At 38.2% G+C, this 27,027-nt stretch overlaps 1 protein-coding gene across 2 annotated transcripts in view; it reads right to left on the bottom strand.

The window, feature by feature from the left end:
• Positions 1-27,027, bottom strand: part of LAMA2 (laminin subunit alpha 2) — a 519,987-nt gene that overhangs the window by 364,403 nt on the left and 128,557 nt on the right. For both annotated transcript variants that reach the window (XM_080664727.1, XM_080664728.1), the window contains exons 2-3: positions 23,862-24,032; positions 16,318-16,430 (exon numbers count right to left, since the gene is read on the bottom strand). In XM_080664727.1, coding sequence (XP_080520853.1) covers positions 16,318-16,430; positions 23,862-24,032 — 284 coding nt within the window. The remainder of the gene's footprint in view (positions 1-16,317; positions 16,431-23,861; positions 24,033-27,027) is intronic.

The raw sequence follows: 27,027 nt of genomic DNA, 5'->3' as shown, positions 1-27,027 counted from the left end.
ATGGTTTACTCTGCTTAATACTGTAACCACATTGCATTTTGAGCTGAAGAAATAGGTCTCAATAATTCTTTCAAATTAACTATAAAATCTTAAGGGCATTGCTGGCCCAGAAGGTATCAAAATTTTAGTCCAGTCTTAAAAAAACTAGTAATACAAGTGAATAGAATCCAAATTGGTATGAATAAAGTCCTCCCTGAGCTTATTAATGCATTTAGTCCTCCATGCTTCATTAAGCGTCTATCATTTTTAACAATGTTAGCTGCAGGTAAAACTCAGACAAGCATTTTCCATCTCTTTAGCATTGCCCTTGACATCTATTCTCGCCTCACCTATTTCTCCCTCATTTGAAACAATCTACGGTTCAAAAGATTGGCCTGCCTTCTGTGAACAAGCCATTGGCACAGCATGGCTTTCACACCAGCTACTGGTAAAAGAGCAGGTAGGCTGAGTCCCCCATAGAACATGACAGTCCTTTCAATGAAGCCATCACAGAGCACAATATTGGTGTGAATCACAGACAATCAGAAATGTGACAGTTTAAAGCTTGCCTTGTGAAATGTATTCACCCTGGAGAAATACCTGGCATTGCCTTTGTTTTTGTGCTTCTATAGTTACCAGGGTAAGAACCTTCGTGTTCTCCAATTTATGACATTGTAGACATGAATGAATCACTCTAGTTCAAAGCATTTGGGGAATAATAGCAAAGATTTGTGGTGATGCGAAGAGTCAGACATATAATGTTAACAGTGCAGAATAGCAAATCAAAGACAGAATGAAACTTTGTGATCTTGGCTCATGAATTCTTTCAACATATTAGAGTCACTTAACATTTATTCAATTTTAGCTACTACAAATGAAATAGCATCAGCTATTTCCATGTTTATATATTGCCCCACTTTCTTGTCCTTCTCTAGGGACATTCTTAAAAATAGTTTGTACCCACTATTGTCTATTACTTAACCACCCCTGTAGCCCACACAACACACCACCCTAATTGCTTTCAGAATTACAAGCAACATGGTTGGAAAATTCATATTTCTACATCCATCTCCATCTTCTTTGAAGTCTCTACAGCCTTTGACTATGCTGTTCCCCCCTTTTCTGAAATTTTAATTACCTTTGAAAATTTGTATTTATTTATAATTCAGGAATTTTTTAAAAAATAAAAACATGTTTTCTTAATACAGCTTCTGCCTAAAATGGAAAGTAAACAATGGCAGAGGAAGGTGTGAAAACAGCAGGAGTATTCAGAAGATAGAACTATCTGAATTCCTCCCCAAGTCCTGTTCTGGTCCTTCATAACTCAAGTTTCCCTAACAAAAGTGTGCTCAGTGTTTTATTTCCTGGTAATCTTTTCCATAGGGAAATAAACATTTTACTTAGTGCCTAGTTTTAACCAGGCAGTTCAGCATTAAGAGGTTTATTTCTGCTTACAAAAACTATGACAAGAGAAACCAAGATGGCAGCATAGGTAAACACCTGAACTTGAACTTGTTGCCTCGCACAACCACTTCAAAACTACTACTAAAAGACAAAACTAACATCATCCAGAACCACAGGAAGGCTGGCTGAGTGGAAATTCTACAACTAGAAGGGAAGAGAAAAGCACACTGAGACTCAGAGGACATGCGGAAGTATGGAGGCGCATGTGGAAAGGGCTGGCAACTGAAGACGTGATTGTATTTTTCAATCGGGTGGGAGACACAAGCTCCTGACTGCTCTCAACTCCAGTTCCGGGTGAGACTCTGGGGACCCAGACTCATAAGGGGGGAAACTGGACTGTCTGGCTTCGGGCCAGAACACGAGGGCGGCTTTTTCTCAGGGGTGCTTGCAGCGATTACCGCAGGACACTGAGACCCAGGGACCTCTTAGGGCAGGGCTGAAGGTCAGCCATTGCTATTTGTTCCACCATGTTGATTCCCTGAGACCCCACCCCACCAAATTTACAACCCCACCCCAGCTGTGCACAGAGGCTTTGCATATGAATGGCCTGGCCCTTTGCAATCTAAAATTACCTAACAAACTGCAGCTGGGTCAGAGAGCCACAGAACTTCCAAAAGAAGGCCCAAGGCTCCACAGCAGCTTTCATTGCTTCACAGCTAGGCCTCATCTGGGCACCTCCAAACCCTAAACAAAGAGAAGGAATCTGCAGATCTCCCTGTAGCTCCTGCTGGGTGGCCTCTCTCCTTGGAGAACCAAGAGCCAGTGTACCCAGTGGTCAGAGAGACACCATCCAGACTACAACTCTTCAGATCCATAAGAGACATACTCAGGGGGCAGACTCAGTGAGCACCAAAGCCCCACTGAAGCAAGTCTTGCCCCATAAGGGTGTCTCCAACATAGAAGTTATCCCATCATAGACACAACTGAACCTCACAGCCAAGTGGCCTGGAGGTCAATTCCTCCCAGTGATACCAACAACAATCAAGACTTAACTACAACAAGACTGTGCATACAGCCCACAAAAGGGTGCACCAAGAGTGTCCACCTCAGGTAATTAGGGAGGCTGAGCCACTGCGCCCTATAGGACACCTAGCACACAAAACCACACTATCAACACAGGGAAGCAGCCAAAATGTGGAGACAAAGAAACAGGTCACAAATGACAGAAATGGAGGAAAGCAAACTACTGGATACAGAGTTCAAAACCACGGTTATAAGGTTACTCAAGACTCTTCTAGAAACCTCTGAGAAATTTAGTGAGACTCTTGAAAAAGGACCAACTAGAAATTAAGCATACACTGACTGAAATAAAGAATAATGTACAGAGATCCAACAGTAGACTAGAGGATCCCAAGAATCAAGTCAAAGATTTGCAATACGAAGAAGCAAAAAAATACCAACCAGAAAAGAAAAAAGAAAAAAGAATCCAAAAATATGAAGATAGTGTAAGGAGCCTCTGGGACAACTTCAAGCATACCAACATCCGAATTATGAGGGTGCCAGAAAAAGAGAGAGCAAGATATTGAAAACATATTTGAAGAAATAATGACAGAAAACTTCCCCTACCTGGTGATAAAAGTAGACTTACAAGTCCAGGAAGCACAGAGAACCCCAAACAAAAGGAATCCAAAGAGGACCACACCAAGACACATCATAATTAAAATGCCAAGGGCAAAAGACAAAAAGAGAATATTAAAAGCAGCAAGAGAAAAACAGTTAGTTACCTACAAGGGAGCACCCATACGACTGTCAGCCGATTTCTCAACAGAAAATATGCAGGCCAGAAGGGAGTGGCAAGAAATATTCAAAGTGATGAATAGCAAGAACCTACAACCAAGATTACTCTACCCAGCAAAGCTATCATTTAGAATTGAAGGGCAGATAAAGAGCTTCACAGATAAGAAAAAGCTAAAGGAGTTCATCACTACCAAATCATTATTATATGAAATGCTGAAGGGTATTCTTTAAGAAGAGGAAGAAGAAAAAGGTAAAGATAAAAATTATGAACAACAAAGTGACCACAAATGCATATCTATCAACAAGTGAATCTAAAAATCAAGTGAATAAAAAGTCTGATGAACAGAATAAACTGGTGAATATAATAGAATCAGGGGCATAGAAAGGGAGTGGACTGACAATTCTCAGGGGGGGAAGGGGTGTGGAGGTGCGGGAAGAGACGGGACAAAAATCGTACACCTATGGATAAGGACAGTGGGGGGGGCGGTAAGGGCAAAGGGTGGGGTGGGAACCAGTGGAGGGGAGCTATGGTGGGAAAAAAGAGGGACAACTGTAATAATCTGAACAATAAAAATTTATTAGAAAAACAAAAACAAACAAAACAGAAAAACTATGACATAAGTAGGAACTGATTAGAAAGTTGAAATGAAAGAGGGTAGGTGTGGCAGAGAGAATAATGGCCCGTCTAAGATTAAGATCAGATCTTAATCACTGGAACCTGTGAATATGTTACCTTTTATGGCAAAGGGGACTGCAGATATGATTTAGTTGAAGACCTTGAGTTAGGAAGATAATGCTGGATAATGCCAGTGGGCCCAATGTAAACAGAAACATCCTTAAACATAGAAGAGGGAAGCAAAATAGAATGTTAGAGTGATGTAACATGAGAAGTACATTTCTGGCTTTGAAGATGGAAGAAGGGGTTATGAGCCAAGGAATGCAGGCAGCCTATAGAAGCTAGAAAAAATCAAAGAAATGAATTCTACAGCCTCCAGAGGGAATACAACCATGTCCACATCTGAATTTTAGCCCAGTAAGGCTCATGTCAGAATCCTAACCTATTAAACTGTAAGATAATAAATTTGTGTTTTTTTAAGCCTCTAAATTTTTGGTAATCTGTTATGGCTACAATGGAACATAATACACAAGGTACCTTGTTCCACTTCACATGACTAGTGAATTAAAGAGCAAGATTATAAGATCCAGTTTTGTCTAATTTTGCTTTTTGCATAATAATACCTTTCATGTCTATGAATATTTCAACAAACTTCTTTATACAGTTACTAGAGGCCCGGTGCACAAAATCTGTGCATTGGGGGGGGGGGGGGTGTCCCTCAGCCCAGCCTGCACCCTCTCCAATCTGGGACCCCTTGGGGGACCAGGCCTAAACCGACAGTTGGACATCCCTTTCACAATCCGGGACTGCTGGCTCCTAACCACTCGCATGCCTGCCAGCCTGATCACCCCCTAACTGCTCCCCTGCCAGCCTGGTTAACACCCAACTCCTCCCCTACCAGCCCAATAGCCCCCAACTGCCCTCCTCTGCTGGCCAATTTGGTTCTGACTGGTCGGTTTCTATGCCAGTCAGTGTCAAAAGCTCCGCCCCCTAGGGAGCCATTGGCTTCTCATAGTTGACCCAGATTTGGTTCTAATTGGTCGGTTTCTATGCCAGTCTGCGTCTCTGGGCCTATCAACAGGGCCTGATCAGAAAGGCGGGGCTGATCAGCAGCCCTGGTGGAGGCCTGGAGGGAAATGGAGGCGCGGCTAATGACCAGGCCCGGAAAGAGAGAGGCAAGTGCTGATTAAAGCTGCCACAGAGGCTATGGATCAGACCCTGCTTCTCTCTTTAGGCCTCTTTCCAGGCCTGATTTGCAGACTCCTCAGCAGTCAGTGCTGAGTCACCGTGCCTGCAGCTGTAGCAGTCAGTGCTGGGTCACCACAGCAACCCAGCACTGACTACAGGACTGATTTCCGGTTGGTCGAGACTCCAGTCGTTGCGGATGTTACAGATCCAGGGTTTTTATATATTAGGATTTCGCACATCTTAATTTCCAACCTAATCACATTCTTATATACCATTTTACATTGCAAACTAACAATTGAACATCTCTTATGACAATTTAATTTTGCTTTGTAAAGAAGCAATTTTGGCCCTAACCAGTTTGGCTCAGTGGCTAGAGCGTCGGCCTGGGGACTGAGGGGTCCCAAGTTCGATTCCAGTCAAGGGCATCCCCCCACTGGGGATGTGCAGGAGGCAGCTGATCAATGTCTCTCTCTCATTGATGTTTCTAACTCTCTATCCCTCTCCCTTCCACTCTGTGAAAAATCAATAAAATATATTTTTTTTAAAAAGAAGCAATTTTGCCTTTTTTACCATCAAATTAGTTATAAGTTGCTAGCAGTAGAATACTCTATAAACATCTTTTAATGTCTTAACACACAATAGATTCTCAATTAATTTTTTAAAATTTAATTGGATAGGTGATCAAAAATAGAATGCCAACTCTGAAATCACTTAAGAAACCTCAAGGTGATTTCTATGCATGTTCTGTGCACCAAAGAGTTGGTTCTGACTCCTGGCAACCCTGTGAATAAGTGACATCCACAATGACCTGTCCTCAACAGCCCAGCTTAGGCCCTGTAGACTCATGTCTATTGCTTCTTTTCCTGAGTCAATCTATCTCCATGACGTGTTCTACAAGTACTTAAAGGGTGAATCTACCTAACCACCATACAACATTAGTAAGTACAGATGACACATGCCTCATCATAGACAGAGGGGAAATTCTACCGAGCTAGCAATCCTAAATATGTCTAAATCACATATTTTCCCTCTGAAATGAAAATCTGCAAAAGAGAGCATTGTGCCAAGGTTTGTCAAGCTGGCCTTTACCCTAAATTTTAAAGAGGTGGCCTCACTTGCCAGTGAAGTGTGAGGGGTGTAAATGAAATGAACAATGAGAAAGTTTCAGAACCTGATGTCATTCTGGCTACAATTTAAAAATAAGAATAGTAGACAACACTCACATAACTATATAAACACTTCCTAAGGATTGAGTGCCAATTAGTTATGATGACTATTTTGAAAGGCTACTATTTTAAGAGGAGATGTGATCAAGTTCTTACAATAACCACCCTGCAAATTCTACCCTCTTGGTAGTCTGCCTAGATTTCTCCTGGTTCTTTTTGCTAGAAACCCACCAAGTCATAACATAACTTTGGTGATGTCAAGTCAAATGATTTATGAGGTGCCAAGACCTAGATTTTGGAAGCCCCAGAAGGATCTGCAGCACACACAGGACACTTTAGTGTCTCTGTCTCCTCTGTGTGGCCTTCACAAACAAGTGCCCTGTTAGTGGGTCTGACTGCTCCTGCACTTTCCAAAGTTCTCCATGTAGGACTAATTGGTTGTCCCTAAATAAAAATAAATAAATCTTGTGGGGTTTTTAACGCTCACCACTAGAGAAAAATCAAGGCTAATAAAACTAGGACTTGAGCTGCAGGAGGGGAAAAAACAACTTTAAAGTTACATAGAACAATTTTTAATATTGAAATTCCTCCTATTAAACAGGTTATGAACATCACAAAAAGTCACAGTTATAATTATCTGGAAAAAGAGAAAATTATATTGGACATTTTCTGTATTATCAAGTGTCCTGCAATGAGCATTCTATCAGTCTCTAACTAATTAATTTCTATAAAAGCCTTGACTAGAAAAATCTCACACACCTTCCCATTTACAATAAAGTATGACAATATGTTCTCATTGAATTCTGATTCTGAAATCACTATCCAATAGGACATTTAATCACAATGTCTAGATTTAAAATTTAAAGGACAATATATTTTTAGGAAAGAGAAGTAGTACTTCAGCAATATGGTATCAAGCTCTATCTCCTTTGTGGTACCCACGGCATAAAACATAATAATCCATAAAAGTTGTTTGACTACAATTACTCAACATCTAATAGTAATGCTGGATAATCATCAATAGTAAAATATGGCATTCTACATTGAATCCATCTAAACAGCAGAGACTGGATGGCAGCAAAACACCCATACAATTTGACCATAAGTAATGTTGAGGGATATTGTAGAAAGGAACACCATAAACAACACTCTATCGAAGTGCTTCATTTGGAAGCCAAGATTCTGTTCAATATAAATATATTGTGGGTGCTGGCCAGGTGGCTCAGTTGGCTGGGGCATCATCCCATACACCAAAGGGTTATGAGTTTGATTCCAGGTCAGGGCACATACCTAGGTTACTGGTTTGATCCCCAATGGGGCGCATATGGGAGGCAACAAATTGAGTTTCTCACCTCCCTCCTCTCTCTCTCTCTCTCTCTCTCTTGCTCTCTTTCTCTCGCTCTCCCCCCACTCTGTCTAAAATCAATAAAAATATATTATTGGGTGAGTATTAAAAATAAATATATAAACAAACAAACTGTGGATTGTTGTTAGAGAACTGTAGCTACTGGCAAAGCATTATAAAAGGTATGAAAGATGGAGTTTCAACTTTTTCTTATCCCAGTCTTTCTATCTGCAATCAGTATAGAATGGTATCACAAATAGTGACCATAAACAGAAGGTAGTAAGTACAGACACTTGTTGAAAGCATTTAACATATATTTTGTATGGATGAGACACTCGAGTTTTTGCCTGTTCAGCATAATATACTACCGAGTATCATCACAGATGGAAATGCAGAATAGTAGCATGACTTTTCAAATTCTTGATGTAGTCCTTTTTATGTCTAGGTCATAAACTTTATTATTATAATGCAAACCAAAAAAGGTAATAATTTAAATTGTAGATATTCTTGACATTAATAATTTAGACATGCATCAAATGCTTTAAGTACACAGCACACTAGACTAACTTCAGATCCATTTTTGCAGCCTGAGCATACATGTAATTATTGAAATAGGAGCAAAATACATTTAAATGTTCACATTCTTAATATAATAATCCTTTTAAGGTTTAAAGGGGAATATTTAGATAGGAACTGAGGCAGCTCCAGGATTAAGAAGGGTGGGAAGGACAGTTATACCTTCGGTCAAATTTGCTTTACTAGTACTACTCTTACCTTTGTGTTTTCCATCATTCCTAATACAGATCCTAATATTCTGCACTTCTGCAGAATATTTAAGTCCCACTAAGTAATATATTGGTTAAATTCACTGATTCATTTATTCTACAAATATGATTGAGCAATGCATTATTTATTTTGCCAGTCTTTAAATGAGGTCATGAAATACAACAGTGAAGATAAGAAAGTGGCTCTCTCATGGGGATTATATTTTAGAAAATTAGGCAATACACCAATGGTGTGCTGGAACCAGCTTGCACTGGCTTTCAAAAAGCCAACTGGGTGTATCTCTTCCCAATTCCGTTTTGACTGACATCATGTTGGTAACTTAAAATCAGCCCTTATGGGAATATTCACACCATGAACACTGGCTAACACTACAAATCAGGGTGTTTTGTTTTGTTTTACCCTCTGGAGAGCCAGTTGTTAAACACTTTCCAGGTCTCCCACTGCAACAAACAAGGTAAATGAATAAATAGTGCAATTTTAGGTAGAAGCTTCTAAAATAGATGGTGACCAAGAAAGGAATTTCTGAGGTGACATGTGAGCAGATACCTCACTTACTAGTTACATGAGGAATGATATGTCAAGATCTTGGGAAGGAGTATTTAAGGTAGAGGGAATAGTAAGTGTAAACAGCCTGATGCAAGAACAAACTCGGTTCATCCCAAGAAGGTCAATGTCTAGAATAAAAGAGTAGCAGCTACACTGTTGGGGGAGCACACAAGTGCCAAGCCATGCAGGCTGTACAGGATGTAGCAAGGAGTATGGATTTCATCTGTGCTTGTTAGGAAGCCATTGGAGAATTTTGGGCAGAGAGGGTGTGAGATCCAATATATATTTTTAAAAGATTGCTATGGTTGCCGTTTGGTGAGGAGGCCATAAAGAGGGATGTGAAACAGAGAGACTAGTCAGGGGCTCTTCTGGAGCCTGGTGAGAGATAATGGTGTCTTAGATTAAGTGGTAGTGATACAGGTAATAGTGTCAGATTCAGGATATATTTTGTAGGTTCAGTTTGCAGGACTTGGATAAGGGGCATGCAGGGAAAAGAATAATCAAGGATAATTTCCAAGGTTTTTGTTTCTTTTCATTGTTTTGTCTGACTACTGGATTAAGAGTGGTGCTATTGCTGAGAAGTTCCATTTTGGGGGAGGTAAATCATCAGGACTTCTATTTCAAGCTATAAGATTTGCAATATTCCATTAGATGTGCAAGTATGTTGGTTGAGGGACAAATGCAGTGTGTAATATTAAATGGCCTCTGCCACTTTAGAAAATTTCATATCCTTTCTGCGCCTCATTTTTCCATCTGGACAATAAAATAATAATACACTTCCATCATAAAGTTGTGATGATTCCAAACATAAAGTTAAAAAGAACATAAAACTTTGTTTAGAGTACACTACAATTTAAAATGCATGTGTATTTGTGTGTGCATGTGTGTGTATGATGAAGAGAACTGCAATAAATCCAAATGTTAATGCTGTGAACTTTTATAAGATAAAGTCGAATCTATATCAAAAAGTGAGTTCACAAAAAAATCCATAAATACAGTTGTTTTTGCTATTTAACCCAGGTAAAAATGTCAAGATGTATATGGCAAAAACAACCAATAAGAAAGTACCAATGGAAAAAATAAATGTTTCAAGAATAAAATTTAAAAGTACTCATTTAAAGTCATACTGGAAATAATAGAATGCAATGATTTTAAGGAGATAAATAATAAGATTTTTAATAAAATGTACTTTTATGTCAACATGTAATTCATGAATTATTTTATAATTAGAAGTTTTAATGATAATCAAGAAAATTAAAGCTGGTCAAATACATTCAGTCTACAGACATGAGATAAATATTATTCTCAAAAAAAACCTGACAATACAACCAGATTTAAAAAGGACAGTAAACAAGAGTCTATTTTTTATAGTTTAGAATATCTTCTTTACGTGAATTGCTAAAACAGAATCTCCACATTATGTTATCAATAGATAAAGGTGCTTTCCATTGAAACTGAACCCTTTTGGAAACTTGGAAGTTGGCTCCTAATGGAGAAGCGACACATTCCATCTTAACTTTATTGGATGTTTAAAAAACTAATATTACTAAAAAGTTTATTTAAGTCTAAGGGTTGGATTAGCAATTTATACTATTCTGAGCAAGGAATCATTTATATAATCATATTATAGAGGAGGGAGATAATATGATAAAGTAATACTATAATAGCAGCAAGAAGAAAGATCAGAGACAGGAAGATTCATCCAAGGTGTCCATTTATTCAATAGCTATTTATTGGGCACCTATTATTTGCCAGTCACCAGTATCCACATAGATGCTGGAAAAGTAATAAAATGTGTAAAGGAATTACCAAGAGCTCTTATATATTTCTATATTTAAATGGAAAAAATAGTAAAGAATAAAAAATTAAATATTAAAACAAATAGCAAAATATAAAATTATGACTTTTAATCCAATCAGCAGTGCTAATTTAATTTCAAATATAAATCTTATTTTATCAAATTTCTCACTATTTTTAGATATATTTGACTAAGTCACTAAGATATAAAACTTTTTTAAAATGCAGATATTTAACATACAGACTAAACAAGTTTACAATAAACCATTTGTTCTAAAAAGTTGTTTAACACTCTAACCTTCATTATGAATCTATATTTGGCAATGATATTTAAAAGACATAATTTTAGTGTTTAAAAAGCATGCTTATTTTCTATGTCTTCAGAAATGCTTCTTTTATAAAATTTAGAGTATGGAATTCTATTTAATATCTATGAGTAAAAGAATTTTAAAAGCTGTGTTGATATGTAAATATTCAGGCAGGATTTTCATTGTGATTACAAAAGAAAAGTTAAATGTGCTTCCTTAGGAAAATAAATTATCCACACTAAAAATGAAGAAATAAGGATTTACACTCTGAAAATCCTTTTGACCAATTTGGATCAATAATAATTTTTGTCAAATCTTCTAGCATACTGTTTAGTCAATTGCAGTTGTAATTGTCCAAAAAAAATTTCTTATCAAAGGCCCACAAACTGCATGATTTATTAAAACTAAAGTACTTAGATTGACTGATGATTAGCATTTAATAAAGCAATAACTCTCTCCAAGACATTTTGAGAAGACATTTAAATAGTGAAGTCAGTATTTCAAATTATTTCTATTCATATATATTAGAGGTTAGTAATATATTTGGTAAGTCCTAATTTTAACTTCAAGGTAGGGTTTTTAATTTAATGTTTTTATATTAATCCATTCTAATTTTTAGTGACAGCACAATTATTAGCATGTATATATGCCAACTTATATTGTATAGAGCAGAGAAGCACTGATACTCTTAAGTACTCTAGCATTCAGGTAAGGAATTAAGTTGCATGAATGTCTATTTGGAATACAGAGGGCAGGCTCTAAAATAGAAAAAAAGAACTGGGTTTTGACTTTGGTTCTATTGCTTACCAATTGCAAAATTTAAGCAGGTTACTAAATCTCTCTGAAGCAAAATGTTCTCATCTGTTATATCTTTCTAAGAGAGTTGAAAATTCCTTATGATAAATCATGTAAAACATTTTGCCTAGTACCTAGTACAAAATAAGTCTCAAAAAGTGTCATTAGTAACTCCCTAGAGACAAAAATGACTGTTGAATTTCTTGACACTAGTATTCAACATATATTTATATTATAAAAACATAATTTATATAAATAAAGCAGTTCATTCCGTACCTGACTACATATCATGGCTTTTTTGTTGATGACATATTTTAGCAAGCTGAGCAAAATTGTCCAGAATTTAACTTCATATAATGTAATGCTTATATCTGTCATGTTTCAAGATTCTCAGATTTTATATAGGCACTCTTCACTGCTATTCTTTCCAATAGCATATGGTCTAAAAGTTATAGATCTCTCAGAATGTTTCATCCCAGATTATCTCAAGGAAGATTTGAAAATCATGAAAGAAAATCTGAACCATTAACACCTCACACCCATTGGGATGGCAATTATCATCAATAACAACACAGAAAATAACAAGTGTTGGCGAGCATATGCAAGAACTGGAAATTCTGTGCACTGTTAGTGGGAATGTAAAATGGTGTAGCTGCTATGGAAAACTATGGTGCTTCCTCAAATACATTTATAAGTATACTAGAGGCCCAGTGCACAAAATTCATGCACTGGGGGGTGGGGGTATCCCTCAGCCCAGCCTGCACCCCCTCCAATCTGGGACCCTTCGGAGGATTTCCGACTGCTGGCTCCCAACTGCTCATCTGCCTGACAGCCTGATCACCCCCTAACCACTCCCCTGCCAGCCTGATCAATGCCTAACTGCTCCCCTGCCAGCCCAGTCACCCCCAACTGCCCTCCCCTGCAGGCCTGGTCCCGCCCCAACTCCCCTCCCCTGCCAGCGTGGTCACCCCTAACTGCCCTCCCCTACTGGCCTGGTCACCCCTACCTGCCCTCCCCTGCTGGCCTGATTGCCCACAACTACCCTTCCCTGCCAGCCATCTTGTGGTGGCCATCTTTGACCACATGGGGATGGCCATCTTGTGCGAGGGCATGAGGGTCAGTTTGCATATTACCTCTTTATTATATAGGACTGGGGGCCCAGTGCACGAATTCATGCACCTTGAAAGGAACTGTGGGCCGTGAGGCTGTGGTGGGCACAGGGGCGGGTCTTGGCCCCTCCCACCATGCCCCCTCCCCCCCGCTCCTACCGCCACTGCTCCCACACGCTGACAGCGCCAGCCCTGCTTGCACCCGCTGACAGCACTGAGCAATTGGGGCCAGTACCAGCAATGGGTGCAAGCGGGGCCGGCACCGGCAGCGGGTACAAGAGGTGGCTGTTGGCCCCAATTGCCCCTCAGGAGCAGGGGAGGTGGAGAAACCCTGAGGGGCAATCAGTGGCAAATTATCAGGGCCGGTGCCGGGAGCTGGCCGTGGGTGTGAACAGTGGCTCCAACGCTGGCAGTGGGTGTGAGCGGGGCCAGCGCCAGCAGCAGGTGCAAATGCCAGGTGGGACCGCATCGTGGGAGCAAAGAATTTTTAGTAACCACAGGAGGCTCACCCCAATGACAGCAACTAGCACCCCTCCTTGGTCTGGCATCCCGCTCACCTGCTCCACCATTCTGTCATGGCCAATGCCCACCATGTTCCGCACATGCCCCCTGGTGGTCAGTGCATGTCATAGTGACTGGTTGTTCAGTTTGGTTGTTCCACCATTCCGTCTATTTGCATATTAGCCTTTTATTATATAGGATATGTTAACTTTTGATCCAGCAATTCAGTTCTGGGTATATACCCAAAGAGAAATAATGGAGATTCAAACAGATATTCGTACACATACGTTCATAGCAGCATTATTCATAATGGGTAAAAGATAGAAACAATCCAAGTGTCTATGGAAAATGACTGGATAAACAAAATGTGGTATATACATATAATGAAATATTATTCAGCCTTAAAAAGGAAAAACAAACAAACCCTTCTGACACATGCTACAAACATGAATGGACCTTGAGACATTATGTTAAGTGAAATAAGCCAGACACAAAAAGACAACTATTGTATGGTTTTACTTGTATGAGGTGACTAGAATAGTCAAATTCAGAGAGACCGAGGTATAATGGTGGTTTCCAGGGGCTGAGAGGAGTGGGGGAGAATGGGGAGTTACTATTAAATGGGTACAGTTTCAGTTTGGTAAGCTAAGAAGAGTTCAGGAGCTGAAGATGGTAGCACAACAATGTGAATGCATTAAATTCACTGAACTATAAATGGTTGTTAAGATGGCAATTGTTATGTAGATTTTACCACAATTTAAAAAATAAACCAGAGTGTGCTCTGAGAGTCTGACCATAAGTGAAAATGTGGCCCAAAGTGTCAAATACTACTTGCGTTGAGAAGGAAAAGATAATCTTAGATAAAGTGTAACTGAGGAACAGAGTCTCTTCTTAAGGTGAAAAATACTGTTACTGACTGTCAGTGAAGGCAATGATGTGGACAAAGCAACAACTCAGCTTTTACCAAGAACTTTCTGACATATCAAAAGGCAGTGTAAGAAATGGGAATTATTTCAGGGATGAATTAGTAAGCCCTCTGAGGTTCTCTTACTAAAAAAACACATATAGGCTACTCCAGTGGTCAGCAAACTCATTAGTCAACAGAGCAGCAAACTGCGGCTCGTGAGTTGTTCATAAGCCACCAGGCTGTAGTATTTTGTTATAGCAGCCCAAACGGGCTAAGACACATACCTTGTTGGTATCTTCTCTGTGTCTCAGTATCTTTATCTAGATACGTATGTAAAAAGCTGACAGAGCCACTTGGAGGTATGTTAATCATGACATCCGGATGTTATCTATATATGAAATCTCAGTTATGTGTACTATCATAAAATTAAGCAAATTATAATCTTACTGTGACATCTATATGGTTTAATTTTCTTGAACATATTCTAACATCACAGGAAAATATCTTTACTTTCTTACTTTACTTCTTGATTTTTCTATTTTATTTTTATTAACAAATTATACTCAATATTGATGATGGAAAAGCTGATCATCTGAAATGAATTCAGGAAGGTAAGAGGCAGTGAGGATGATGATAAAGCAAAAATGAAAAATTTATTTAAATAGTATGATGGTGAAACTGACATATTCCATGCCATATTGCAAGATTTTAGCACAGAAATAGTAAACAGTATGAAGACAGAAAGCTAAATTAAATATTTACTCTGTATCTTGAAGATTATTTATCTTTGTTTCCTAACTTGACTTATTAAATTAATATAATCATAATGACCCAAGGCAGAGAGGAACTGATCCATTAGTATTTGAGCCTGATTTCCTTGGTTGCACTACATTACAAGGCCAATGCTTCATTGTTTCAGCCAGTTTGAGATTAATCTACACAACCTCCTGACAGAAAACTTGGCTGAAAAGCCACTTTAAAATATTTGTAGTAATAAACACAACTGAGGTATTTTGCCAGGGAATATATTACTTTTAATATTTAGACACAATCTGGCTAATAAGGATGTATGATCTTTTGTTCTGTACAGTTTTATTATAACCTGTTACCTTAATTTGAAAATTATACAATCAACATTTGCAAGTTAAAGAATAAACTGAAACTCATAGTGGGAGCTTCCAAACTAAATCTCAGTGTTTAGAGCCATTCACCTTTTATTTAAAGATTCTCTAATAAAGAATACTGCCACTTATTGAAATTTAATATATTTTTGCTGTATGCTGGTATTTCCAATAACTAAGTGGTTTAATTCATCCCTCTCGGCAGCCACAGTTGACCACTGGAAGAATAAAATGGGAGAATACACAATATCACACCTACATAATGAAATGCAGCTGTGATTTATGTGTGGAAGCCATCGGATAGTTGTGAAAAACTGCCCACATTCCATCTATTTTAGGCTGTGCTGTTCAGACTTTCCATAACAGAATTTGCATGATATGAAAATGTTAACAGATCTTTTCCCCATAGATTTTGAATAGATCTCTTTGTATTGCTATTTCTGTTTTTAAATAAACAGTTCTCTAATTTATTTGCTGATTTCAAGAGCCATCTTCCATTGCAGTCATCTTGACACTGCTGTAAAATGTTGTTGATCCATATTTTCATCATTAACTCTCATTAGTCAGACAGAATTAGCTCGTTATTCAGTGCTGAACTCTTTCTGTGAATTCATTTTAGCTGTGCTTTAGAAAAAAAAATGCCCCAAATTTTAAAACAACAACATACTAAATGAATAGGCCGCTTTGTTAATTATGTCAAGAAAATAATGGAGGGTGATTAAAAAAAAAAAAAGTGTTTCCTCACCAAAGAACTACTAGTGACCCTAAAAGCAAATCCAAGATACAATTTCCAAGTGGAAAATGATTACGGAAAAGAAGACGAAGAAGAAGCACTACACCTAACTTAGAAAAAAAGGTGAAGGGTTTAAGAAGCAAAAATTATTAGTTAAAATAGTCATGGGGATGTAGAGTACAGCATAGGGAATTAAAAAAAAAGGAGGAGGCACTGTACCTGTTGTAAATCCAGTGTAATGGTCACATAATGGTATTCAATTCCATTCTTAATACTGGGACTCTGCCACCAACTGTTCTTTCCATCAATAGCATTTGTAATTGGGTGTCTCTCTATTGAATCAGCAGCAGCATGTGAAAGGAGGAGAAAAGATCATATTAAAAATGTATAGCTGTTTCTTTAAAGAAAAAAGTAAAAACTAAGTTAAAACATCATCATATGAAGATTCATATATTTTCAACATAATTTATTTAACATCAACTTTTCATAGCACTCTACAAAGTAGTGTGAAATGGCTAAATTCTGAGGCTATAAAATAAGAAGCTGCTCAGTACTCTGGCCATCAATTCAAATGGGAAAATTTAATAATAACTACAGAAGTTAAGTGTAAATACATAATATTGAAATTAATTGATGTGTCAATCCTTCAAAGAAGCAAAACCTCCACTGTTTGAAGTGGCTCTAGTATGCCATCAACTTTGTTAACAGGAACACAAAATGCTGAATAGTGGCTTAAAGGTACTTGAAGATTTGTCCTTCTGACACATTCATTACTGAGACTCGGGCAATCCAATATGTGTCTGGTTTTAATATAAAAGGCTGTCAAATCCATCTCATGTGGTTCTTAACTTGCCAACTTTCTACTACTATTTAAGAGTATAATGAAAGACACTCCAAACCCCCCAGCCAGCTTCCGCCTGTCCCCACAATTCCTAAATCAGTGGAGAAGTGCATACAATAAGAGCAAGCAGGAAGAGGACTGCACATGAAACTACATCCTGCCAACAAACCATGGATTTCCCTTGCCTTTACTCCGATATATGAGGACAGGATCTATTGTGAGGATAAAAGCGAGGTTGAGGATAGAAAATGAATAAAAGGTGTGGACAAACATTGTCCCTTACCCCCACAGTCTGCTCTTACAGTTCTTCCTCCTTAGATTCCTTATCTCCTCCAACTGAGCTCCAGGCAGGCATCTCACCACAGCAGCCATGCCTCTGGGCTGCCAAAGCCCTCCTTCCATTTGGGTTCTGTCATTGGTCCCGGTCTGAAATCTGTGCCTCTCATTTCCCACCAGTTCTGCTCCTTTTCTCCTCCTCTAAAGAGGCCCAGCTTGTGCACAGGTCAGACTGGCAGGAGTGGAGATGGTGGGATGTTCCTATTTCTATCTCCAGGGCCTCATTAAAGGTACTTAACATCCCAATCTCTCCTTTAGAAGTCAGCCTATTTTCCCATAGAAACATAAACGAAGTGGGGGTTGCCTTCCTTGCTGCTCTTCTGTTCTTTATGAATGAAAGATGCCTTGGGGTTTCAGTCTTGAGAACTTTTATGACACTAATTCTCTGCGAAGATGTTTCAAATCAATGGCCTAACAATAACCTTTTAGATCAGATGTCATAGTAAAATATAGAAATGTTTTAAAATGCCTAAAAAATACATATTAAGAAGGTTTTAAAATGTTTAAATTAACTTGAAACTTAAAGTGTGATTCCCCACTGCCCTGAAGCGTGTGTACCCCAGAGATAAGGATTTGAACTGAGGCAGAGTGACTTGTGTCAAGATAAACACTTGCCTGAGTGACATACTCTCCTTGTTCCCCCCCCCCCCCCCCCCGGTTTGAGATTAACATATGTGCATTGACGTAAATCATTGATAGCCACCTGGGCTGCTGCGGGTACGAACAAGCCTTAAATATGAACCCCTGCCAGCCAATGATGCTCGTCTTGTCGAGACATTACAAAGGCCCGTCCCTTTGTCGGTCTGACAAGCGACGCCGCTCCACGCTCCTCTTCCTGCCAGGTGACAGAAGAACGGCCAGTAATCCCCAAGCTCTCGGGAGAAGAACGCCAGCCCCCTGCACCCGGTCCAGACCAGCCCAGCTGCCGGACCCCAGAGGACAGCACCACGGGGATCCCTAACTAAGCTTGTACCCGCAGCCGCTCAGGAATTTGTGTGAGTAATAAAAAGCTGTGTGATTTGCAACTGCATATGTTTCATGTGGTGTAATTCCTCCGGCAGTTAATTAAATTAATTTGTGTGCGCTTAAACTTGAATTAAAGCCTCTGGTCTTTGTTGGTCCTAAGCCTGCCACCCTGGTCCTGCTGTGTAAGAGCAGTCTCTTCGCCAGCAACTACTTGAATGTCCCACACCTGCACGGTTGAAGTTTATCTCCAGGGACGCCTTAGATAAACACCCCAGATCCTTTCCTGGGATCCACTTGGGACATCAGAACACATTTGCTTTTTGGTAAATTCAAGAAAGACTTCAAAAAAGGAACAAACCATATCACTATGAGGAACATGGACTTGGACTCTGGGTGTGCCTACAGTAATTCCACCGGGTGTTCTAATGACAATGTGATGAAAAGGCACCCGGGTTGACATTCTGAAGAGCTGGAGAATAAGAAGCGAGACAGTCCACCTGGTTCCACCATTTAGTACTTAACTGGCCATGAACAAGTCACCTAAACTGTGTGTCATACCTGACGTAGGAATAACAAAAGTCCATTCATAGCAGTGGCTCCCACATTCTTAATTTTCAGGAAAAAAAAAAAAAAGGAATTAAAAAACGTGTGAGAGAAAGATTTGGGGAATTGATACAGGAGTTCAAGCTCTTTATTTCTCCAGGTAATAATAGCCTCCTGTCTACTTTACTTTCATTTAATGTAACATTACTATTGTTTCATAAAATAAAGGACATTTAAAGCAACAAAAGATTTTTTAAAACCATAATATTAAAATAAAAGATAGTTTTTAAGGTATTCCTTTTTTTTCATGAAAAATTTGGAATTTTGTTCTCATTTCCTCATTTTGCCATTGACTAGTAAAAGTATCTTGGATGGGAACTCTCAACTTACAGGGAGGTTAGCTGAGAAACATGACAACTATTGATATTATTAGCATTAATATGCATATACATAAAATTAATTAAATATACGTTCAAAATGTACATTGTTCGGAATTTTAATTGGAGACAAATTATATCTTACAAAAATTTTAACATAAAAATCAAGCCAAATGAAGTTCTTATTGCAATAGAAGTGTAATAGTAAAATCATTTCCAAAAGAAAGAAATATTAAAAGCTGAATATTCAATAAATATGCCATGTTCAGATTATGAACACTTTTATTACATAATAATTTTATTAATGTAATATGCTAAAACCTGTTTAACTGAAAACCAAGACTTATGTATTTGAGTTACTTCTATTAATATGAGTTATAGGGCAGGACAAAAATAATTAATTTTTATTGGTAAATTATTTAATTCAACTAAATAGCTGTATGGACTTTGTTTTGTATCAGGTCTTTTTACATTAGCAATCCATTGAGATGAGGCATCCCATCTCATTAATGAAAAGTAAATTTGTTATATATATGAATAATTAACGCTAGTTAACTTGTTCTGCTGAAGCTAGGAAAGGTGTCAGTTCTTTATAATGACAACAAATACCAGAGCATAACTAAATATTAAAGGAATGCCCTTGGTGGTGTGAATGGGTGATGTAATTGGCCCATAGGAATCAGAATTCATAAATGAATTATTACTGGCATTTCTTCTGAAGAAAAATAAACAACACAGCAAACATTTCCTCAACATCCTCTTGAATCTTCTTTACAGACTGTGGGTTTAATGTGTGATAGAAAAACACCCACACAAAACCACATTTCCAAATCAAATTCATGGCTCTTAAGTAATTGTGAGAGGAGCTGTCTAATTGGAAATTTTGATATCTGCCACTTCAGTTCAAATTGATATGAGACTTATTCACAAAAAAAGGAAGACTGGGGGTTGAATGAATAATTAACCATAATCCCCATTATGAAAGTTTAATCATAATTTATTTGCAAAAACTGATTAATTGTTGGCATACTTCCATTCTTTACAAGAGATGGAAACATAACATTCGTAACAGGAATAGCTACACAAGTCAATCCAAAGCTAACAGCATCTAAAATTTGGTGAGGAAATTGTTAATAAAGTAAATCTTTCCAATCTTTCTTTTTAATTGGGAAGCACAATCTATTAATAGTAGAAAGTTCAAGTTTCCTCTCCTTTGTATGGTGATTAAGTAGAGGCTTCCAGATTTATTCTAGCTGTTCACTGAATTTGTGGAATTCTATCATCTGTCGCTCCAACTTTTGCTAAAATATATTCATGTGGGTTATTGCTAGATTTTTATTCTTGTGGGGCATTCTTTCTAAATGTCCAGTGCTAAAACAGGATTTTAAAATGTAATGTAGCTAGGAATTTACAATTAATTGCACAAAGTAAATCTAGACTGTGATAAGTTTAAAAAGCACTACAAATAAATTAAAATGGGAAATACAAAACATACCTCATCTGTACCTGCTTTACTGAAGCAGTTTATTTGCTTTTTGTCCCAGTTTGAAAATAAACATGGAGTAGACTGCCTAACTATGGATGTCTCCCATTGAAACAAAGAGACCTTGAATATAGGACTTAAAAAGGGAAGTAAAAGCTGTTCTTGGACTAAATTTAGTGAACACATCTCATTCGTTTTCCAACCAAGTCTCCACTCAGTTTTTCCTCCAGCCCCATCTTTGCACTTTTCTTATAACCTGTCTCTTATGATTGCAACATTTCCTTCTTTTCCTCCTTTTCTGGAATGCTTTCCCCTCCTATCGCAAGTCATTCAGCTTTTAAGTCTAACCACCTTCTTGGAACTTTCTCTAAGTTCCTTCTAAGTCTAACCAACTTCTTGGAACTTTCTCTTGTTCCTTCAGTTCCCATTGATGCTTTCCTTCTCGATATCCACGTCATTTATAATATGCACCACAGACATAGTCCTGAGTTTACTGTTTTGAACATTTGTCTAATTGCTTTTTATAGCTAAGCCTTATTTATCCTAAGGCAGGAACTATAAATACAGTTATTCATATGGAAAATAATATAATAATTAATAAATAATACAAGAATAAACTATTTTGTAGTCTCACAACTATAAACCTACTTTTACCCTACCCTGTATGTGGATTTATATTTCAATACATACATATACACACACATACATATACACACACATATATGCATCCATACAGACACACACATTATTTTATATACTACCTATAACTCTAACCCTTCCTCTCTTCCTAGCCCATTCTAAACACACATTTATGTATATCCAACACCATCCCACCATTCCCCCCAAAACATTTCCATGCCTCCAGGCTTTCTCACATTATTTATGAAATCATCAAGGCCACCAGTTCCTGAACTCATGGCAGTTTCTCCCCACCTTCATCATTTCCCCTAATGAACCTAAAGCTAATAGTCCATCAGCTGATTTATTTTTTGGTCCTTTCTTCAATTTTCTTGCTTTTGATGGCTTAAGTTAGATCCTTTGCTCTCATCATGCTATACTGCCAGAAGCCAATTCCAGCATGTCATAATTGCAAGAGTTTCATCAAAAGGTTGATGGAACTTGGGGAGTCAACAAGGGCTGAGTCACATATGTTATCACCTGTTGGAATGGCTGAGGGCATTTCCCCCAAACCTGAAAGGGATCATTGTTTGCTGCCAGACAACCCAGGGCATCTTAATCTACATGTTATTGCCTCCTACTGGACAAACACCTGAACAGCCATAGGCTATTCCCCAATCTGACAATGCTTCTGTACCCTACCCTTTGAAGTGTATTATCTCCACCTTGCCTTAGGACAAATTGTGTTAATAAAAAGCAAGGGTCCTGAGACAAGAAGAACTTGGTTCCTTCAGCTAGGCTACTCTGACTCCCTATGCCTTTCAAAATTATCTTTCATCTCTGGACTCCTACTTAATCTACGCACAGCCTTTCTCCAGATTGCTGAACCCTTCTTAATGCTGGAACAAGAACCCCGGCATTATACAGGAATAGCAAGCAGATGGGATGTGTTTCATCACTCCCACCCGGCACCCTCCCATGACAGTCTACACCACAGAACAGAACCAGAGTCATTAAAAAGCAAGGAAGGTTCTGGTGATTGCTATCTTTGGTTTCTTAACTATTTTTTTTAACATTCCTTTGTATATAAGACCAGCAATTGTAATCTCAAAAGTCCCAATTTTCTAGATATACTGATTTTAGCATCTCTAAATTAGTAACAGAGAGGGGACTAGCATTCTTTCTTTAAACCAGCTGCAAGAAAGAAAGAATGCTCAATGCCTCCCAACTTTCTTTTGATATAAAAATGTAAATTGTGAGAGAAAGCTTTTTTTTTCATTTTATAAGTTTTACAACTTAAAACAAAAAAAGAAGGAACACTAAGAAAATTTAAAAGTAATATAACTGTGAAGTTTAATCCCATTGTAACTCACCTCATTGACATTAAGTATTCACTTTATTAACTTCCCCAATATATTTAATGATTCCCCAATGCACATTTCTAAATCAGCCTTCAGATAAAGTGACACCATTCTCCCCTTCTCCATAAAAATGCTTTACTCTTTCAACTAAATTACTTATAGTTCTCTGACTATATCATGCTGTTTTATACTTGCAAGATTCATGTTTGCTTTTTCTTTTGTAATACTTTTCTCTTTTTCATCTTACTAACTTTAGTTTTTCAGTACATGGGTCACTTTCTCCCAGGAGTCTCTAGATGCTCCCTTAGCACTTGATTTACTTTTCCATTTCTCCTCTGTTCTCCTTGAAACCCCTTAAGTCAAGGGCTATGTATGACAACATTATGTTTCAGTAAAATGCATCACTAATGGCAGGTGTTCAGATGCTTGCCGAATAAATACATGAATGAGTCTGAGATATCAGAGCTGTTCCTAGAGGCCACCAAGGTGGCTTTGCATGGCACCTGTCTTTACAACCCTCTTCACCTTCATTATATGATTCCTGCCTCTGCACCAGACTCCTCTCTACCCGCTGCCCCTGACACTCTTAGTTCTAGCCATTCCTAACTACTTGCCATTCCCAGAGCAAGTGAGGTTTTCTGTCTTACTCTGATTTATCTTCCTGGCATTCCTTCTTCTCTTCCCTCTCTCTCCTTTATACCTGCTCAGTCTAATCTTGGATCTCAGCATAGATATGACTTTATCTGACAATCCTTCATTTACACCAGGACTGAATTTCTGACCATGCCTCTCTCCCTCAGGGCCCTATGCTCATTCTTTCATTTGTATCTACCACACTATCTAGTATTAGTCTGCTTTTGCCCATTTCTTCATTAGTTGAAGCCAGGGACTACACCTTATTCCTTTTGGATCCCCACCACAGTACCTGGCACCTAAGTGACCAATGAATGACTAAAGTCTAAATTAGCAACCACATCCTCGGGTATGATTTTGTAGGTAGTAAACCTAATGCCTGCCACAGGTCTTCAGTTAGAAAACCCTGTTCAAGCACTGTTCCTGGTTCTAACATAAGGAAATCTAATGTTTGTCAAGTGATGGAGAAAGGCTATGAAAAAGCTCACAGTGGAAAAGAAGTTCTAGAAATTTGGGGGACACACAAGCCCTTCGACTTTTAAACTTCTCAAAATCTCTCAATTATAGATACTGCTCATTGCCAAATGAAACATTAAAATACATACGATTTGGATTGCTGCTGTTTTGATTGCAGATTCGACACTGGGGGTCCCTCACGGGCTGCCCAGGTACATGCTCTACCAATTTGCAATACATTTCGGGTCCTTTTTCTCCACATGTTGCATTCGTGGTGATGAAAGCATTAGAAGCAAGATTCAAGACAGCAGGAAATAAACCTGAAAGAGATGGACAAATGAAGGTATGTGGGCCAGAAACAATATGATATGATTTTGCTGCATTTTAAAAGAAAATTAAGATAGGACATTTTTCAGATAGGAAATCAATCAAAAAGTAATTATCAGTGATAAATATCTGACTTAAGTACAATACAAATAACATGTGTTATCAAATGAACATTTTTCTTTTTGCATCTTTAATATGGAATTTAAAGCAATCTTCTTAATTTATTAACCTCTAATACTTAATTAGAAAGTACTGTCTCTAAAACACACTCTTTAAAAAGCTTTTGTTCCTATTATTTGCAAAAATCTCATTGAATAATCCATCTTCCATTTAAGATATTATCTAGTATAGCGATTTTCATGGTGTGCCATAAGAATTTTTAAAGCATGCATTGCCTGACTATTTAGTTAGGGGCACTGACCTCTTTTTCCTTAGATTTTAAAATACACACACACACACACACACACACACACACACACACACACACACATAAATATATACAAAGACAACAGTCAACACAACAGTAGCCATTTGATGTGAATACCCTGTGTAGAACCACAAATATATAGGTCATATAACAGAGTTGCATCTTATTGGTCATGTTGCATAATAAGTTTCTGTCTAATTGGTTAATTCTTGGCATCAGAAATCCTTATTACAAGTATAGGCACCTACTTTTTAAAAAAGCCACTTTGAGCAAAAAGAGAAGGTAATTGCTATTATTATTATTATTTTAAAATCAATCAAAATTATGCCTATTATTTTTGTCAGATCAGCAAAAAAAATACATATGTTTGGTGTGCTGCAGACTTTTAGTAATGAGTTAATGTGTGCCCTGAGATGAAAATGGTTGAAAGTGCTGATCTAGTAGTAAACTGTAACCATATGTAAAGATTTTATACAACCATGCATCTGTTTTTCATGGTCAATTTTTATGTTCCAATTATCATTTAATGTAAATGGTTACTGTAACTTCTTTATATCCAGACTGGGGAAGATAGAGAATGATTAAAGATTTTGGAAAACCATTCTTACTGCCTTCTGTACTACACAGCATTATTATACAGCAATATCTTACCAGAAACAAGCAATCATCGTAGTCCATGATCATACACCAGAAATCATTTTTAGATAAAATGAAAGTGTTTGGCTTCCTTAGAAACAATCTGAGAGGCCCATTTCAGTTCAGGGCTGGGAGGCCTTTCATGCCATATGAGAAGCTGACTCAGGCCCTTTGTTTTCTGTGAATTACTGTCAATTCTGCTTCCTACATGTCTAGTATTTGTATTTGACAGACCTCTTTTCAATAGTAAAGTCACTCATCATAAATCACTGTTTAACTGAAAGACTCATCTTGGAGCATTTGAGATTACAGATCATTTGACCCAAGTTATGTAAGGAACATACTAACCTTTTAGGAAGTTTCTGTTCTATGCACATGCCAAGTGGGTCTATATCAGTTCAACCTCTGACAAAAAAGCCCTTTACTGACTAAATTTCATGTCCTGATGTTTTACTAAGAACCCTCAAGTTTTGAATTCATAAAGTGTTTTCTGTATTATCTTCAAAACTTAGCACATGCTGGGTACAGAGTAACCACTCAATCCTATATAATAAAAGGCTAATATGCAAATTGACCTAACGGCAGAACGACAGGTCGCTATGACGCACACTGACCACCAGAGGGCAGATGCTCAACGCAGGAGCTGCCCCCTGGTGGTCAGTGTGCTCCCATAGGGAGAGCACTGCTCAGCCAGAAGCCGGGCTCATGGCTGGCAAGTGCAGCAGTGGTGGCAGGAGCCTCTCCCACCTTCGCAGCAGTGCTAAGGATGTCCAACTGTGCTAAGCTGTCAGTCGGACATCGCCCGAGGGCTTCTGGACTGTGAGAGGGCAAAGGTCGGGCTGAGGAACCCCCTCGAGTGCATGAATTTCGTGCACCAGGCCACTAGTATATTTATAAAATAAATGAATTATATATACTGGCCTCATAAATGTTTTTCTGCATCATCTGAATAATAATCATATTAAAAATAACAATAATGCCCAGCTGGTATGGCTCAGTGGTTGAGTGTCAACCTATGAACAAAGAGATCATGGATCAATTCCGTCAGGGCACATGCTGGGGTTCGTGCTGGATCTATAGTGGGGGCATACAGGAGGCAGCCAATCAATGTTCTCTCTCTTCTCATCATTGATGTTTCTATCTCTCCCTTTCCTTTCCTCTCTGAAATAAATAAAAATATATTTTTAAAAATAGTAGTAACAATAATAGTATCCAGCATTAATGAATGTTATAATGTTCCAGGCACTATTCTGTCAGGGACTGTTCTAGCACCCTACATCTGCATGGACTAACTTGCTACACACAACACATATATGAGATACACACTACTATAACCGCTATTTTGTTAAAAAGTTCAGCAGCTTGCCAAGATGACAACTAGCAAGCAGCAGAGCTGTGAATTAAGCCCAAGCAATCTGGCTTCAGAGTCTATCTTCTTAATCATTACACTACATGGTTTCTACAAATACCATATGAAACCCACGTAAATCTATGCCACTTTGTGGTCATGGCTACCCTTGGAATTTCATTTAAAGAAACAATAGTATATGAAATAGCCCTGGCCAGGTGGCTCAGTTCATTGGAGTGTCGTCTCTTACACCAAAAATGTTGCAGGTTCAATTTCCGGTCAGGGCACATACCTAGGTTGCAGATTCCATCCCCTGTTGGGAGGCAACTGATTAATGTTTCTCATTTACATTGATGTCTCTCTCTCTCTCTCTCTCTCTCTCTCTTTCTCTCTCTCTCTCTCTCTCTCTCTCACACACACACACACACACACATTTTCCCTCTTTCTCTCAAATCAATAAAAACATATCCTTGGGTGAAGATTTAAAAAATAGTACAGCAAATAAAAAATTATTTTAAACTAGAGGCCCAGTGCATGAAAATTCATGCACTGGAGAGGGGGGGTCCCTCAGCCTGGC

This window comes from Plecotus auritus (assembly GCF_963455305.1).
Source record: "Plecotus auritus genome assembly, chromosome: 4".
NCBI classification, from domain to species: domain Eukaryota; kingdom Metazoa; phylum Chordata; class Mammalia; order Chiroptera; family Vespertilionidae; genus Plecotus; species Plecotus auritus.
This window is presented reverse-complemented; position numbering and strand designations above follow the sequence as displayed.